This window comes from Ursus maritimus, unplaced genomic scaffold (genome assembly GCF_017311325.1).
Source record: "Ursus maritimus isolate PB19 unplaced genomic scaffold, ASM1731132v1 scaffold_22, whole genome shotgun sequence".
Taxonomy (NCBI): Eukaryota; Metazoa; Chordata; class Mammalia; order Carnivora; family Ursidae; genus Ursus; species Ursus maritimus.
This window is the reverse complement of record NW_024424675.1, coordinates 10,479,978-10,495,271: the sequence shown is the minus strand read 5'-3', so window position 1 is coordinate 10,495,271 and position 15,294 is coordinate 10,479,978. Positions and strand designations below refer to the sequence as shown.

Genomic DNA, 15,294 nt, shown 5'->3' with positions numbered 1-15,294 from the left:
ATAAATAGAATCTTTTAAAAAAAGCATCTAGTTTTAGCATATTTCTTAAAAAGTCATTTTTTTCAATACTTTGTATATTTTGTTTCCTTCCCTCCTGATTGTCAAGAAGAATGGTTTCTTACTGTCAACTGATGCTTTCATATTTCTAGGCTTATTACATCTCCTCTATCCAACCAATATAATCCAATTAAGCAAATGCATTTTCCTGTTAAGTACCTTTACTCCTACCCACCACACCCTTTCCTGATTTTCATCTCTTACAAACTGTGTCTTTATAAACTAGCTAAGTGGGGCAAATCAGTATGCTTAAGTTTTACAGAAGTACTTCTTTTTCCAGGACAGTCCCATGTGTAGTGGCAGAATGGCTTCAAGATTGTTCAGTGTAGTATTGTGCTAACATAGTCCAGAACTATCCTTGGTTCTGTTGTTGCTATTTTGCTAACCAAAACAAACAAAAAACAGTGAGAAAGTCATGGGAATTGCAAGGCAATGAAGGCGGCTATGCTGGCTTTTCTCTCTCCTTCTCCACCAAGGCATCCAAATCTGATACGCCAAGCTTGGTTCTTATTCCAAACTTGACAAATACACAGGGCTTTATAATGTGGAAAAACACCATGACCAGACAAAGGCTTTTTATAATGAGTTCAAAGCATTGTACACATGTTGAGTAATCATTCCCCACAAATCCCCCTGTACAGTAGGCAAAGAGTAGCACAAAATTAATTATTCTTCCCTACCCCATCCCCCCACGGGATTATACGAGGCTTATACACTATAAAGGGCAGATCAGGGAATATCACTTGAAGCTTTGCAAAGATGTCCTCCATGAATCAGATCACTCGGCTCCAAGCATTCATTAACCACCATGTCCAAAGCAACTGTGATACCCGCTCCTCTTTAAAGGTGAGGGACAAAGCATACAGAGTATGCTAAGCAGTGCTCTGCATGTAACATGAGATCTAAGTACTGAGCTGAAGCACAACCCTTGCGACTACTTTAACAGACTCCAGGACTCATTAGTTCACTCAACAAATATTCATTAAGCCCATAAGTAATGTATCAAATTGGTTTATGCTCAGAAAGCTTACTAGATCAAATGGATTGTGAAACACCATGCTCAGTACAGAACTAAAGTTTGGAGACGGGGGAAAGTGCAGTGGTGAAGAAGCGCAAGTGAACTGGGAATACGCCAGTTACACGTAAATTAGAAAGATTTTAATCAGAAGAGGGATTTAGAGTGTCAAAATTTTACTGTTTCTTGAACGGAGGAAATACACAATGTAAATCTAAAATCATTTCCCACCTAAAAAGCAAGCAACAATATAGTCAGGTAGTGTTTACTTCTAAAGAGAATGACATTTGCAAAGAAAGAAAATGAAGATCAACTCATATTTTTTGAATGTCTATGAAATACCCAATACTCAGCCTGTTGGAAGTAACAAAACATAGCATTACTGATCAAAAAGATCTCTAATTACTATGAGAGAGGTTTTTTAGAATCTGGAAAAGGTACCTGATGATTTGTATTACATAAATGTTAAAAAAAAAAAAAAACACAATAATGTCATTTTTTTCCAAAAGAAAAAATGTCTTGCTGGTTTAAAAAAAAGAGAGAGAGAGCTAGAAAATTCTGTGTTTTAAATTGAAAAGCTAGTTTAAAAACCCCATAATTACTTACCTGTCCAACTCTCCCTGGGTGTTTCAAGGCCAAGCCTCCACTGGAGACAGCAGCAGCAACGTTCCCCTCATGGTCCACCACTACAGCGCCCACTGTGTCCAAAGTGCCTGAGTCATTCTCCTGGAGAGCAAACGAGCCATGAGCACTCACTAAGCACGAGGTGTCACAATTTGATATGACCACATAGCACTTTTCAGTACAATCAGGACATAATTCGGCAAACTCCTAAAATTATCTATTATCAAGTTGCCGCTAAAATCCTGCTCAAGTCAAAATGTATTTTCTACCAAAAAATCCTGAGCAAAAGGTGTCTTGTTGCTTTTCTCTAATAATAAGCCTAGCATGCCTAAGGGAGAAAGAAAAAATACAATCTAATATAAAATAGCATATCACGGTGTCCCCTTAATCTCCAGTATTAAGTTCATGATTGAAAATCTGTAAGAGGAAAAAATCTATGGCAAAAGTGAACCAATAAATGCTATTAGTATTTTTTAAAATATTATATAAAAAGTTCTAAAAGTAATATATTCAGCACAACAAATGAAGAGAATGGCTGTCATAATCTTGAAGTATACTATGCTATAATTTTCTTTTACAATTCCTTGCTTGTGAGAAATTGATGGCCACCTCCCTTAATATATGGTTGCCAACTATACAGCAGAAAACTGTACATTCCTGGGAGGCATCTTTGCACTTCTGTGTCTTATCCCAGGTTCCACAAGCTTAAGGCTTTTCACATGTATTGACTACAAGCAGCTGTCTCCTATCTCAAAGATTTCTGGGTCACCTGTGCAGGACAGACAAATCTTACAATCCTGGATAATAGCAGAATTACAGAAAACAGGAAAAAAGTTTCATAAAAAAAAATATCCCTTTGAGTATATTAACAAGGGAGGCTACTTGCAGGTCTTTAGGTTAACAGCAGTCATCGCAGTGTTCTTACTCTATAGTACTGGGTTTTAAACTGCGCCCCAGAACCCAAGACTCCCATCCTCACCCCCACTCCCAAGAATGCATGAAAGAGCCAGGCACAACCCCAGGCTCAACAAGACCAGCTCCTCCTCCTGTGTAGTTTATTGCCCATACTACTGAGCAAGACTTTTGTACTGAGGGATCCCTGGCTCAAAAGTTTTTGAAATGACACACTCAGGCAATCTCCAGAAAAGTCAGTGAGTTCCTAGGGCCTCCTTAGAAGTTGAGTAACATCGAAGGGAGTTCTGAAATAGTGGAGACATAATGCAAGCAAAAGATTTTTACTTCAAGCAAACTGAAAAATCCAGAGGGAGAGTATGCCTCAACAAATATCACATGAAGTCTGTTAGGAGAAGGTACATCTACACACTTACATTTCTTTTGGTTTTTGCTCTAGATTCTAACTCCCCTTAAATATACTGATACACTAAGACATTACTCACTTTAATAGAAAACATGTAGCTGACTGAAATAAGTGCTTTATTCCCCTTCTCCCTTTTAACCACAGACAGGAGAAGTCTAGGCCATATCCCAGAATACCACAGTTCTGCAGGTGGCAGACTGCCTGACTTTCAAGGATAGTTCCCTAACCTGACTGTAAACTGTCTGGCCCACTGATTTTGAACACAGCAGACATGCAGGCATACTTAGTCTTCAGTTAGGAGGACATAAAGGCATGCCGGCACGCCTGGCGTCACAGAAACAAGAAAAACGAGTGATGATACATGCAAGGCCATTCTAACATCAGGGCCTCAGTTTTCCATCTTCTTTCTCAAAATGCAGTTTCGTGAAAATCCAGAGGATGCCACTACCTTAGGGAAGACTTAAAAGTAACTAGGTTTGCTCATTTGGTACCGAAGAAGTAAAGTTTATCTTCTTTGGTAGGTAAGATAAAGTATAAAAGTAAAGAACTGCATTAGACAGATTTTATTCCAGAAAAAAAAAAAAAAGGATAATCCTAAAGAGAAATGTACTTTAAAAAGGGAACATTTGTTTCATTATTCTAAGAAAAAATTCCTAAATCTTTATACCCTTGCAACCTCAAATAGAGAAGTGTCTGTTCCTTGTCCAGATGCCAAGTCTTTTTTTTTTTTTTTAAAGATTTTATTTATTTATTCAACAGAGAGAGAGACAGCCAGCGAGAGAGGGAACACAAGCAGGGGGAGTGGGAGAGGAAGAAGCAGGCTCCCAACAGAGGAGCCTGATGTGGGGCTCGATCCCATAACGCCAGGATCACGCCCTGAGCCGAAGGCAGACGCTTAACCGCTGTGCCACCCAGGCGCCCCAGATGCCAAGTCTTATGTCTTCTACAGGAGGCCTTCTCGAACTTTAATATTATACAAATCATCTGAGAATCTGTTAAATGAAGATTCTGATTAAGTAATCTGGCATTGGTCAAGACCCTCCATTTAACAACCTCTCCAGCAATGCTGATGTTGCTGGTCCCCAGACCCTACCTTGAGAAACAAGGTAAGATAGCATCCTGTGGGATTCATTATCAGCCAAACATCTGCTCTACTCATTTTAAGGCAAATAATTTTATGGGCACAAATCTGCTGAAGGAGGAAACTTAAACCACCTAAGACTAACATTATGTCAGCATAAAAGATTTAAGTTCTATCTGGTTCAACATCAACTGGCGGCATATCACCATGATCATACCACAATGAACATACTGTAAAGTATTTTAAAGTATTGATCTCATACTGGTTCTTTTAGAAACAGACAACTCTCATACAAATAAACAGAAACTATAAAATACTTTCCTTGACAACAATAAAGTCAAGAAAGGGTATTCTTCATTAGTTCTTTATTAACTGTGACTGCTGATCCCAAGCATTCTGTAAAACAGAATTTTAACTGAGGGGATACATAATGTATACACAATGATACAAATTACTTATAAAACAATTCTCTTAGGATTTCAATCGGGATATCATAAACTATGAGAACTCTTATTTCTAACCAAACTACTAGAGAAAGATACAAAAATATTATACGTAGATGGATTTACTGTAGCTTGGTTTTTAAAAATGAAAAATCAAGCAAAAAATAGAGAATCCTGTTCCGAATGAAGCTAAATATTCCTAAGGGCTTGCAACACCTGCAAAAATCAGAATTACTTCGTAAATATTCAAGAATTAGTTCACAGATTTCACATACTGAAAGGCAAATTTAAGGATGATGAAGTAATATTTAAGCATTTTTATGAAGTGTAGATAAATTGAGTGAAAGACAAACCCTGGTATTTTGGCCATAATAATTCCACAGAACTCATTTGTACAGAAATGAAATCTTAGAAAGGCTAAAAACCACACAATGACTGTTACTATATAGAGCTACTATTATGCCGTTACACTCCATAAATACTTAAAAGTATATACACCACATAGGTACACATGCACCTACTGTCCTCGACTGAAACATGCTATTTGCATTACTTTTTTGATAAAATTGTGACTAAAGAGCAACTGTATAAACTGTATGGTTCCCCTTATAATAAACACATGTATAAAAAGTTGGCATAGAGATTGCATGTGTTATGAAAAACACTGAAATAAAACTTTCTTCAAGTCACCAATAAACTAGTAATCATGTTGGGCTTAATGTCAAAAATTTTTATTTTTCTCTGCTCCAAATTGGAGATGGCTATTACATAGTTATCATAAAATTAAGTTAAGTAACACATAACTACTTTAAAAGGAATAAATCCCTTAAACAAAGTTTAGGTACTTCCCACCAGAAAATTGTGCCTCTAATCTGTGTTCTAACTCTGAAATCTGCCAAGACACGCCATCTCTCAGTTACTTATGTCATTAACCTGGTCTTTCTTCTACACAGAATTACTCAAATATCAAATAGTTAAAATGCAAGAATAATACCTCAAATATATAAGTGCATCCTGAAACTGGTATATGGTGGAATTAACCTAATACAATAATAAAGACAAATACATTTTTTAAAAGATCCCAAACCTTCTATTCTTAAAAAAACCCTTTATTTTCTTTGTTTAATAAGTATGCATTAAATATCTTTACAGCACTACACAAATTAGTGTCAAACATATCTACAACAGAGAAAAAATTTATAAAAAAATTGTTATTTATTCCTTAAATCACCCTAACAAACCTTAACGGAAATATTTTTAGCTCAAAATAAAGTGGGTTAACCATGCTTTTAAGGAGTTTTAATATATCTACATTACAACTTTAATTATAAATTCATACCATAACAAAGTTCCAGAGGAATACCTAAAAATTCCAAACCCTCAAAGACAGCAAAGGACAATGTTTTCTAAATGACAGAATACCTAGATAGTGTTCCGAGGCTTGCAACATTCAAGGTAGAAAAAGTCATGGTTTTAATTTTGGCTTTTAAAATAATATTTCAAATAATGAATGAATAATATTTCAAATAATATTTCGAATAATGGGTTTTTTGGTTTCAAAATGGAACAGTTTGAGAGCCTCGGTGTGCATGTTGAGTGAGCACGTGTAAGTCATGGAAGAGACCAGATGAACATACTCAGCTGAAGAGTAAAAACCACAAGGGTAGTTTCACAAAGCTTTAAATTATTTTATTCTTATTCATATGCTGTTCAATTAAAATTATTTTATACTTATAATGAACCATTGGTTAAGGAAAGTAAACCTAAGAAATATTGGAGCTGAAATAAAAATTAAAGAAAGAATTTAAGAATGATAAGTCTGACAAAGATAATATTAGCTAGATCATTAAATTGCATTTATCTGATCAAAATACTTAGAGAATAACACCTCAATGACTACAAATATCGGTTTAAAAATATGATGATGAATATATCCAATTTGGCTTCTTATTTTTCTGGAATAAATATTAATCACAACTTTTAAATTCTAAATAAAAATTTTTAAATTCTAAATTAAACATGCATCCAGCAATTAAAACCCTAAGTATTCACCCAAGAGAAACCAAATATATAAAACAAAAGACTTGTCAAAAATGTTCACAGCACTTTTAACTGCAACAGCCAAAACCTGGAAACAACCCAAAAGCCTATCAAGAAGGAAATGGGTACACAAATTGTGATATAGGCAACGGGGGAGGATTGCCCAGCAATAAAAAGGAACCATTAATATGTACAACCGCATAAATAATCTTTTAGATGCACTGAGTAAAAGAAGCTGGACACAACAGTATGTAATATATGATCCCATTTATACGAAAGTTTAGAAAAGGTAAAACTACTCTGTGGTGAAAAAGAATCAGAAAAATGGCCGTCTTGGGAGGGGAGCTGGACTATGAAGGGGCATGAGAAAACCCTCTGGAGTAATGGCAATGTTTTATGTTTTGATAGTGGTATGGGCTACATGGCTTTATGCATGTCAAAATTCACCAAATTATATACTTAAGATGTGTGCATTGCACTGTATGTAAGCTTTACCTCTAAAAAAATCAATAGCTGATGTATTTATCTCTAAGTACACAGTACCAAGAATTCGAAACATCAAGTCATGAACAAATTTTCTATTTTTGTCCTAATACTGCAACACATGTATATTTATATAACATTTAATACACATTTGATTACAATTGTTAAGTAGTAAAACACGAAAGAGATGGTAAAAAAAAAAAAAAGTACGGGTGAGAAAAAGTCTAACATATGTCCAACTGGGAGCAACAGACAGAATAAAGAAGAGAAAATAATGAAAGAGAAAAAGCTAAAATTTCCCAGAACTGATGAAATATAAGAATCCAGAGCTCCAGAAGCCACAAAGAAAGGAAAGGAGCCAGCTAGAAAGAGAAGATCACCCACAATAGAATGACAGAATTTCCAGAAGCCCAATGAAAGCCAGAAGACCATAGCATATCTTCAAGGTACTCAGAGAAAAGTAACTCTAAACCTACAAGTAGGTGCCCAACAAGATTATCTTTGAGGAACAAAAATAAAATAAAGACATTTGTAAATAAGTAAGTAAAGGGAGTTTGCCAACAAGAGACCTGCACTTAATGAATGCCTGAAGGACCATTTCTTTTAAGACTACAGCCTGACCTCTGCCTATGTCCTCCCTACCACCTACTCACGAGCAGACCTCATCTCCCTTTCTTGGCTCGACTTTATTTTTTTCCATAGCATCTCAACATCTCCTAAACTGTACCATTTATTTAAATTGCCAATCTCCCCCACAAGATTGGAAGCCCCACAAAGGTAGCCCTCTTTGTATGGTTTATTCACTACCATTTGCTAAGCATTGAGAAAAGCACTTCACATCTCTTAGGCATTCAATAAAGATTTGTTGAATGGATGCACCAGTAAACAAGTGAATGATACACTTCAAGAAGAAGGAAAATAATTGCTATGATTTGAATGTTTGTGTCCTTCCAAAATTCATGCTGAAATCCTAGCTGCCAAGGTGATACTACTGGGGGAGAGGGGAGCACTTAAAGAAGGCAGAGCCCTCATGAATGGGCTTAATGCCCAAGAAACTCCCCTGCCCCTTCTGCCACATGAGGTTATAGCACAAAGATAGCCATGTAGGAAGCAGGCCCTCAAAAGACACTAAATCTGCCTGGGTTTTGATGTTGGACTTTCCAGCCTCAAGAACTGGGAGGAACAAATTTCTGTTGCTTATAAGCCACCCGGTCTATGTTATGTTGTTAGAGCAGCCCAAACAGACTTATGACAATAATCCAAGAAGGACAATCAGGCGTGAAAGAAGGAAGCAAATAAAATGGCAAAACTGCATGTAAATCAAAACGAATACTGTCTTTAAAAATAATAATAACATGTTATTAGAATGTCAGGTTGGGTTTTGAAATTTGACTATATGCTATTCATAGGAGATATACCTAAAGCATAAGGATATGGAAAAGTTGAAAGTAAAAGGATGGGGGAAAAAGTGATATGACAAGCAGGTACCAGTCCAAACAAGGTAGCTATATTAACACCAAGCAAAGTAAGTTTTAAGACAAAAGGTATTAATAGAGATAGAATCTCTACATGATAAATGCTGAAAGTTTAACTTACCAGATATAGAGATATAGTAATTCTAAATTTGCATGTACCAACAAAGAATAGCCTCAAATGTATGTATGTGCAAAAGCACGCCAACAAGGAGAAAGAACAAACCATACCTCATAATGAGATATTTCAATACATTTCCTTCAACACCAGTAAGAAACAGAAGCCCCAAATTGTACATTAAAAAGTGTGACTGCCTAGCTTTCATAGAATTCCATTCCCAGAAATTAGAGGGGAGACATTCTTTTCTCTTTTTTTTTAATTTAAATTTTAATTAGTTAACATACAGTGCAATATTGGTTTCTGGAGTAGGCTTCAGTGATTCATCACTTACATACAACACCCAGCGCTCATCACAAGTGCCCTCTTTAAGACCCATCACCCCTCTACCCCATTCCCCACTCACCTCCCTCCATCAACCCTCAGTTTGTTCTCTATTGTTAAAAGAGTCTCCTACGGTTTGTTTCCTTCTCTCCTTTTTTGATTTACCCCCTTCCCGTATGTTCAGCTGTTTTATTTCTTAAATTCCACGAGTCAGATTATATGGTATTTGCCTTTCTCTGACTAACTTATTTCACTTAGCATTATACTCTCTAGCTCCATCCATGTTGTTGCAAATGGCAACATTTCATTTTTTGATGGCTGAGTAGTATTCCATAGTATATACATACCCCCTCCTCTTTATCTATTCATCAGTCAATAGACATTTGGACTCTCTCCATAGTTTGGCTATTGTTGATAATGCTGCTATAAACATTGGGGCGCATGTACCCCTTTGAATCAATATTTTTGTATCCTTTGGGTAAATATCTAGTGGTGCAATTGCTGGATTGTAGGGTAGTTCTATTTTTAACTTTTTGAGGAACCTCGACACTATTCTCCACAGTGGCTACACCAGAGGAAACACTTTCAAATGTATATAAATATTTATAAAACCTGATCATACACTAAGCCATAATAAGTTACAACAAATTTCAAGAAATAGTATCACATAGAATATGCTCTCTGAATATGATACAATTAAGTTAGGAGTCAATAAAAGTAAACAAATATTGGAAATTAAAAAAGAAAAAATACTTCTAACTTATGAATCAAACAAGAAATATAAATAGAAGCAGAAATACTTAACAATGAATAAAAAACATTACATTTCAAAACTTAGGGGATACAGCAGAAGTGGTACATAGAGAAAAATTTATACCCAAAATATTGATGTTAGAAAAGAACAAAACATGACCTAAGTGTCCAACTAAAGAGGTTAGAGAACAATATTAACACAAAGAGAAAGGAGAAAACAAAGATGAAAAATCGATGAAAGAGAAATCAACATTAAATAAATAGATCGAAAAAAAGGCAAAGGTGTTTCTGTGAAAAAACTACTTGTTGAATGAATGAACTGAATAAATTAAATCTGATAGGCAATAATTTTCTCCGTGTGTCACCTAATTCTCAGCAAAGGTCCAGCCCTCCTTCCTTCTCCTCCAAAAAGAGCCCTGGCTCTCTGGAGTAATAGCAGATATTGACACTCCCCTCACTCACACTTTGTCCAGTGCAAAATTGGCTCCCCACACCCGTGCTACCCCCCCTCCCCACCCCACACCAAAATACTGTCCTCCTTCAAGTCCTGACGCCTCAAATAACTCCAGAAAGGATTTCCTTAATCTCTTCCCAACCACACAGGAGGCCCTTGCACCTAAAGGCTCAATCTGAAACAGGAAGTTCTCCCCTCTCTGGGAAGATTCTTTATATGCTGGCTTGTCCTAGGATCTTTTGTGGCTTATCTTGCTCCCCATCCACTTGTATGCTGCAACTACCAAAGTATCACAAATAGTTTTTAACTGACCTTCATCAATAAATCAAACTCCGTGCCCTCTGAAATTGCATCTTGGTCAATATATATGCAAGATCCAAACTCAGCCTATCTAAAGCAGTTTTCCTATTACCTCACATATTTCTCTCTGATTATTTCATATTTAGATCTTCCCTAAATGTAATGCTTTTCCACATCACCCCTGAATAGGTTCTTTCCCCAAAGTATGTCCTTAAACAGCTGCTGTGAAATTTCTACCTGGTCCTCATAATAACCACACATTAAGTCCAGACTCCCTTCTCACGATACAGGAGTGATCTTTATTTCAGGAGGTTTTGCCATGCCCTCTGGCCTACTATTCAAAACAAACTTCTAAGACTCTTACCATCCAACGGTAAGCCTCTCACTTAATCTATGAAGAGATCAGATGTCTTGATATTGGTCACACTCTTCCATTCAATGTTTTTCTTTTGGCAACACTTCTTTACTGCCCTCCCATCCTCTTGGGTCACCTGGCACCAGATCACACTCTTTCATTTTTGACTAACCAATTCACTTTCTCTAACTCCAAATCACTTTCCTAAAAGCTCTACATAAGTAGTACATATACTATACCTTAGCTTTAACTTTGCTTTTTCCACTGGAGAATATCTTAAACTCAGTCATCACCTTCTGGGAAACATGTTCAAGGGAGGAGGGAATCAAGATTATTTGGCAGTTTCATTTCATACAGGCACGTATATCATGGTACTTCAATGACAGAGATAGCACAACATGCTACCAGCATACTCACTAATAGGCTATGAACTTCATTACCTGGGCAGATTAAAAAACACCCAAATAAATGAACTAAGACCTTGCTAATTAAATAGACAGCAGCAAAGTCTCTTTAATAAGAGCAGGCAACCTTTTTCAATTTACTTGTCCAATTTGGCTCTTTCCAGGAACACCTGGCCGTGGTCTGGACCTCTGGTCTTTCTTTCATTTCAGGGCATACATTTACCTTCTCTGGATAAAATTACACTTTTTCTTTTAAATACCAGAGCTCCACTGGCCTTTGAACTGAGTCTTAAAGCAGTGGGGAATAACAGATAAAGGACTAGAAGGTAACTTGGACAATCTGGAGTCTATTCCAGCTGATGAAACACCATGACAATCAGGATGGGTCCTTTAACCTGGATTTAAACTCAACCCTCTCTAGATTGAATATTTGACACTGACTTTAATAACAAAGTATTAAGTTACTTTATTTGATATGAGATTTTTAAAGTACAGCAATATCTACTTGACTAATTATAAGTATACCCCAAAATATAATTATTAAAAATCATAAATACACTAGTAAAGATAAGCATATTAAAAAACAAAAAGGAAAGAAAAAATGCCCATATACTTTTTTCCTTTTATTCTTCAATACCTTAACATTTTATTAGAAAGTAAAGAGAAATCAAGGAATTACAAAGAGTAGGAAAGGAGCTAAGTATATTCTAGAATATAAAATACAATCCAAACTAATTATGATAGTACTATATCCTAGAAATCTTAATGCCATTCAAATTACCCTGAAGAATGTTTTCAGACTCCCAACACTCAAAAGCCTGTGTTTAATGCAAACAGTCACCAAAACAGGCTCCATTCATACATATTTCAAAATATTCTCCTCATTGTTCCTAAGTACAGTTAGTGCAAATAAAAGTAGACAAATGTTCAGGGAGAACTCAGGCTGTGGACTTAATGCCTCTATGGCCTTTTTAACTTTGCTAAATTTTGTGCACAGTTGAATCTGATCAACTGTCATGACCTCAGCAGGGATTACAAACTGCCAAAACCAGCGTTTGCTTTCAACAGCGAAGTGTAATTTTAGTGTTACACATTTTGTTTTTCAAATACCTTAAAATGGAACATGTATCACCAAGTGCTCCACCTTTCTAGATTGTCTCACATATTTAGGCTACCTGGCTGGCCCCCAGAAGCATCTGAGTTTGAAACCACCGTCCTACAGAAACTCTGTAGTGCAATCAAGCTTCTCTACCTACAGGCTTCTAAATCTAAGGTTTTTCTCTTTCTCTCCACCTAGATACCTAAGTCCTACCCCTTTATCCAAGACCTAGCTTAAATTCTACCTCTTCCATAAAGCCTACAATGAGAAACTTAGCGAGTTTAGAGTGATTTCTCCATCCTACCAATTCCCATGGCCCTCACTGATTGCTTCACTCTCCCAGCACATACTACATGAGTTCCCTTTACTGTTTAAGTCCCCTGGACCAAATATAATGGTCAGGGCCTAGGTCTGTATCCTCTATTTACTTCCTAAAACCTACATAAAAACCTGCATATAAAGGGCACTCAATAAATGTTTGCTGGTGATAATGTTGAAGTCAAAGGTAAAATAGGAACTGGAAAGAAAAACTAAGGATCCAATGAGGCCATGACCTCTGGTGGAAACATCACTCAAAGTCTGTGTACTCAAGGTGACTTGCTGGTGTGAGTTCCACATAACCTCAGGCTACACAAATCAACAGATCAATGAAAATGGAGCACTGCCTATCCCTTGAGCAAATGACCCAAAAAGACCACAGAAGAGATGGCAATGCTTGCAAAATGAAAATGCTCTCAACACGGGGGGTAGGGAGGGGGGACATGGGACGGGACACAACATACACATAATCACAAGCTTCATAAAGTAAGCTTTCAAGGCAATCCCCATTTCTATTTTGTCACCTGTCCCTTCTGGGAAAATCACGCAGCCAAAATAAACAGGAGCTAGAAAATGGGTAGAAATTCTTGTAGTGGTGAGGGTTCATTCTTTTTCCTAGAAAAAAAGACATGATCTAGAAATGCATTTGTAAAACAGGCATTTTACCTGCAACACAGGAAAGGAGCTTGGTCAAGTTTTCTCTAGATGGGCACGCCCCCTAGTGGGCACTTCATGACTCACCTCTATGAAATGGTTGGCAGAGATTGTGGGCTGTTTCTAAAATATCATTTCCCCACAATCATTTCCCTCACTTACTTACATAGTATCTTCAGATTTCTACAATATTGAGGAAGTACAGTTATATTATTAGTAATATTTCGGATATCCTCTCTTATTTCATTACATCCCCAGAAACAAGCTCACTGGTAAACAGCAAAGCACTCTTTTAGACTAATGTATGCTTGAAGCACTTAAATAATAGATTCAAACTTATCTTGAAAGACCATAAAACTTATAATTGAAGAAAATTACATTATAGGTTTTTCTCTCTCAAAATTAATATTAGAATCATCTTTTGTAGATGTTTAAGTTGGTAACGTTAGCTGAGTAAAGGCACTGTTTCTAGGCACTGTGATAAGGATAAAGAACAAATGTTCATGGCTCTGTGAGCCTACCTAATATTATAAAACAACCATACACACCAATCTCAAAATGACAAATGTGTAGATAATTCAACAAGCATTTACTGAATACCTATTATATGCACTAAGTAAGAAGAAAGAAATGTGTTCTGATCTGGGTGGCATTTGAGCGGTTCATTGGAGTAGAGCTGGACATTGGATTAGAATTTCCCTTAAGGTCAGGAACACGACAGGGATGCCCGCTCTCACTACTTTTGTTCAACATAGTACTAGAAGTCCTAGTCTCAGCGATCAGATAACAAAAAGAAATAAAAGGCATTCAAATTGGCAAAAAAGAAGTCAAACTCTCTCTCTTCGCAGATGACATGATACTTTATGTGGAAAACCCAAAAGACTCCACCCACAAATTACTAGAACTCATACAGCAATTCAGCAATGTGGCAGGATACAAAATCAATGCACAGAAATCAGTCGCATTTCTATACAATAACAATGTGACTGAAGAAAGAGAAATTAAGGAATCTATTCCATTTACAATAGCACCAAAACGCATAAGATACCTAGGAATAAACCTAACCAAAGAGGTGAAGGATCTATACTCTAGAAACTACAGAACACTTGTGAAAGAAATTGAGGAAGAGACAAAGAGATGGAAAAACATTCCATGCTCATGGATCGGAAGAATTAACATAGTTAAAATGTCTGTGCTGCCCAAAGCAATCTACACTTTCAATGCAATCCCTATCAAAACACCATCAACATTTTTCACAGAGATGGAACAATCCTAAAATTTGTATGGAACCAGAAAAGACCCTGAATTGCCAGGGGATCGTTGAAAAAGAAAACCAAAGCTGGGGGTATCACAGTGCCTGACTTCAAGCTATATTACAAAGCTGTGATCATCAAGTCGGCATGGTATTGGCACAAAAACAGACACATAGATCAGTGGAACAGAAGAGAGACCCCAGAAATGGACCCTCAACTCTATGGTCAACTAATCTTCAACAAATCAGGAAAGAATATCCAATAGAAAAAAGACAGTCTCTTCAATAAATGGTGCTGGGAAAATTGGGCAGCCACATGCAGAAGAATGAAACTGGACCATTCTCTTACACCATACACAAAGATAAACTCAAAATGGATGAAAGACTGGGGTGCCTGGGTGGCACAGCTGTTAAGCGTCTGCCTTCGGCTCAGGGCATGATCCCGGCGTTGTGGAATCAAGCCCCACATCAGGCTCCTCCACTATGAGCCTGCTTCTTCCTCTCCTACTCCCCCTGCTTGTGTTCCCTCTCTCGCTGGCTGTCTCTATCTCTGTCGAATAAATAAATAAAATCTTAAAAAAAAAAATGGATGAAAGACCTAAATGTGAGACAGGAATCCATCAAAATCCTAGAGGAGAACATAGACAGTAACCTCTTTGACACTGGATACAGCAACCTCTTTCAAGATATGTCTATAAAGGCAAGGGAAACAAAAGCAAAAATGAACTTT

General features: G+C 36.8%; 1 protein-coding gene across 3 annotated transcripts in view; it reads right to left on the bottom strand.

Annotated features, from left to right (window-relative positions):
- TASP1 (taspase 1) overlaps nt 1-15,294 on the bottom strand; it is a 258,243-nt gene that overhangs the window by 151,267 nt on the left and 91,682 nt on the right. For all 3 annotated transcript variants that reach the window (XR_571645.2, XM_008703359.2, XM_040637977.1), the window contains one exon: nt 1,679-1,798. Coding sequence is in view for 2 of the 3 variants with exons in the window: in XM_008703359.2 (XP_008701581.1) it covers nt 1,679-1,798 (120 nt within the window). In the remaining variant the exon portion in view is untranslated. The remainder of the gene's footprint in view (nt 1-1,678; nt 1,799-15,294) is intronic.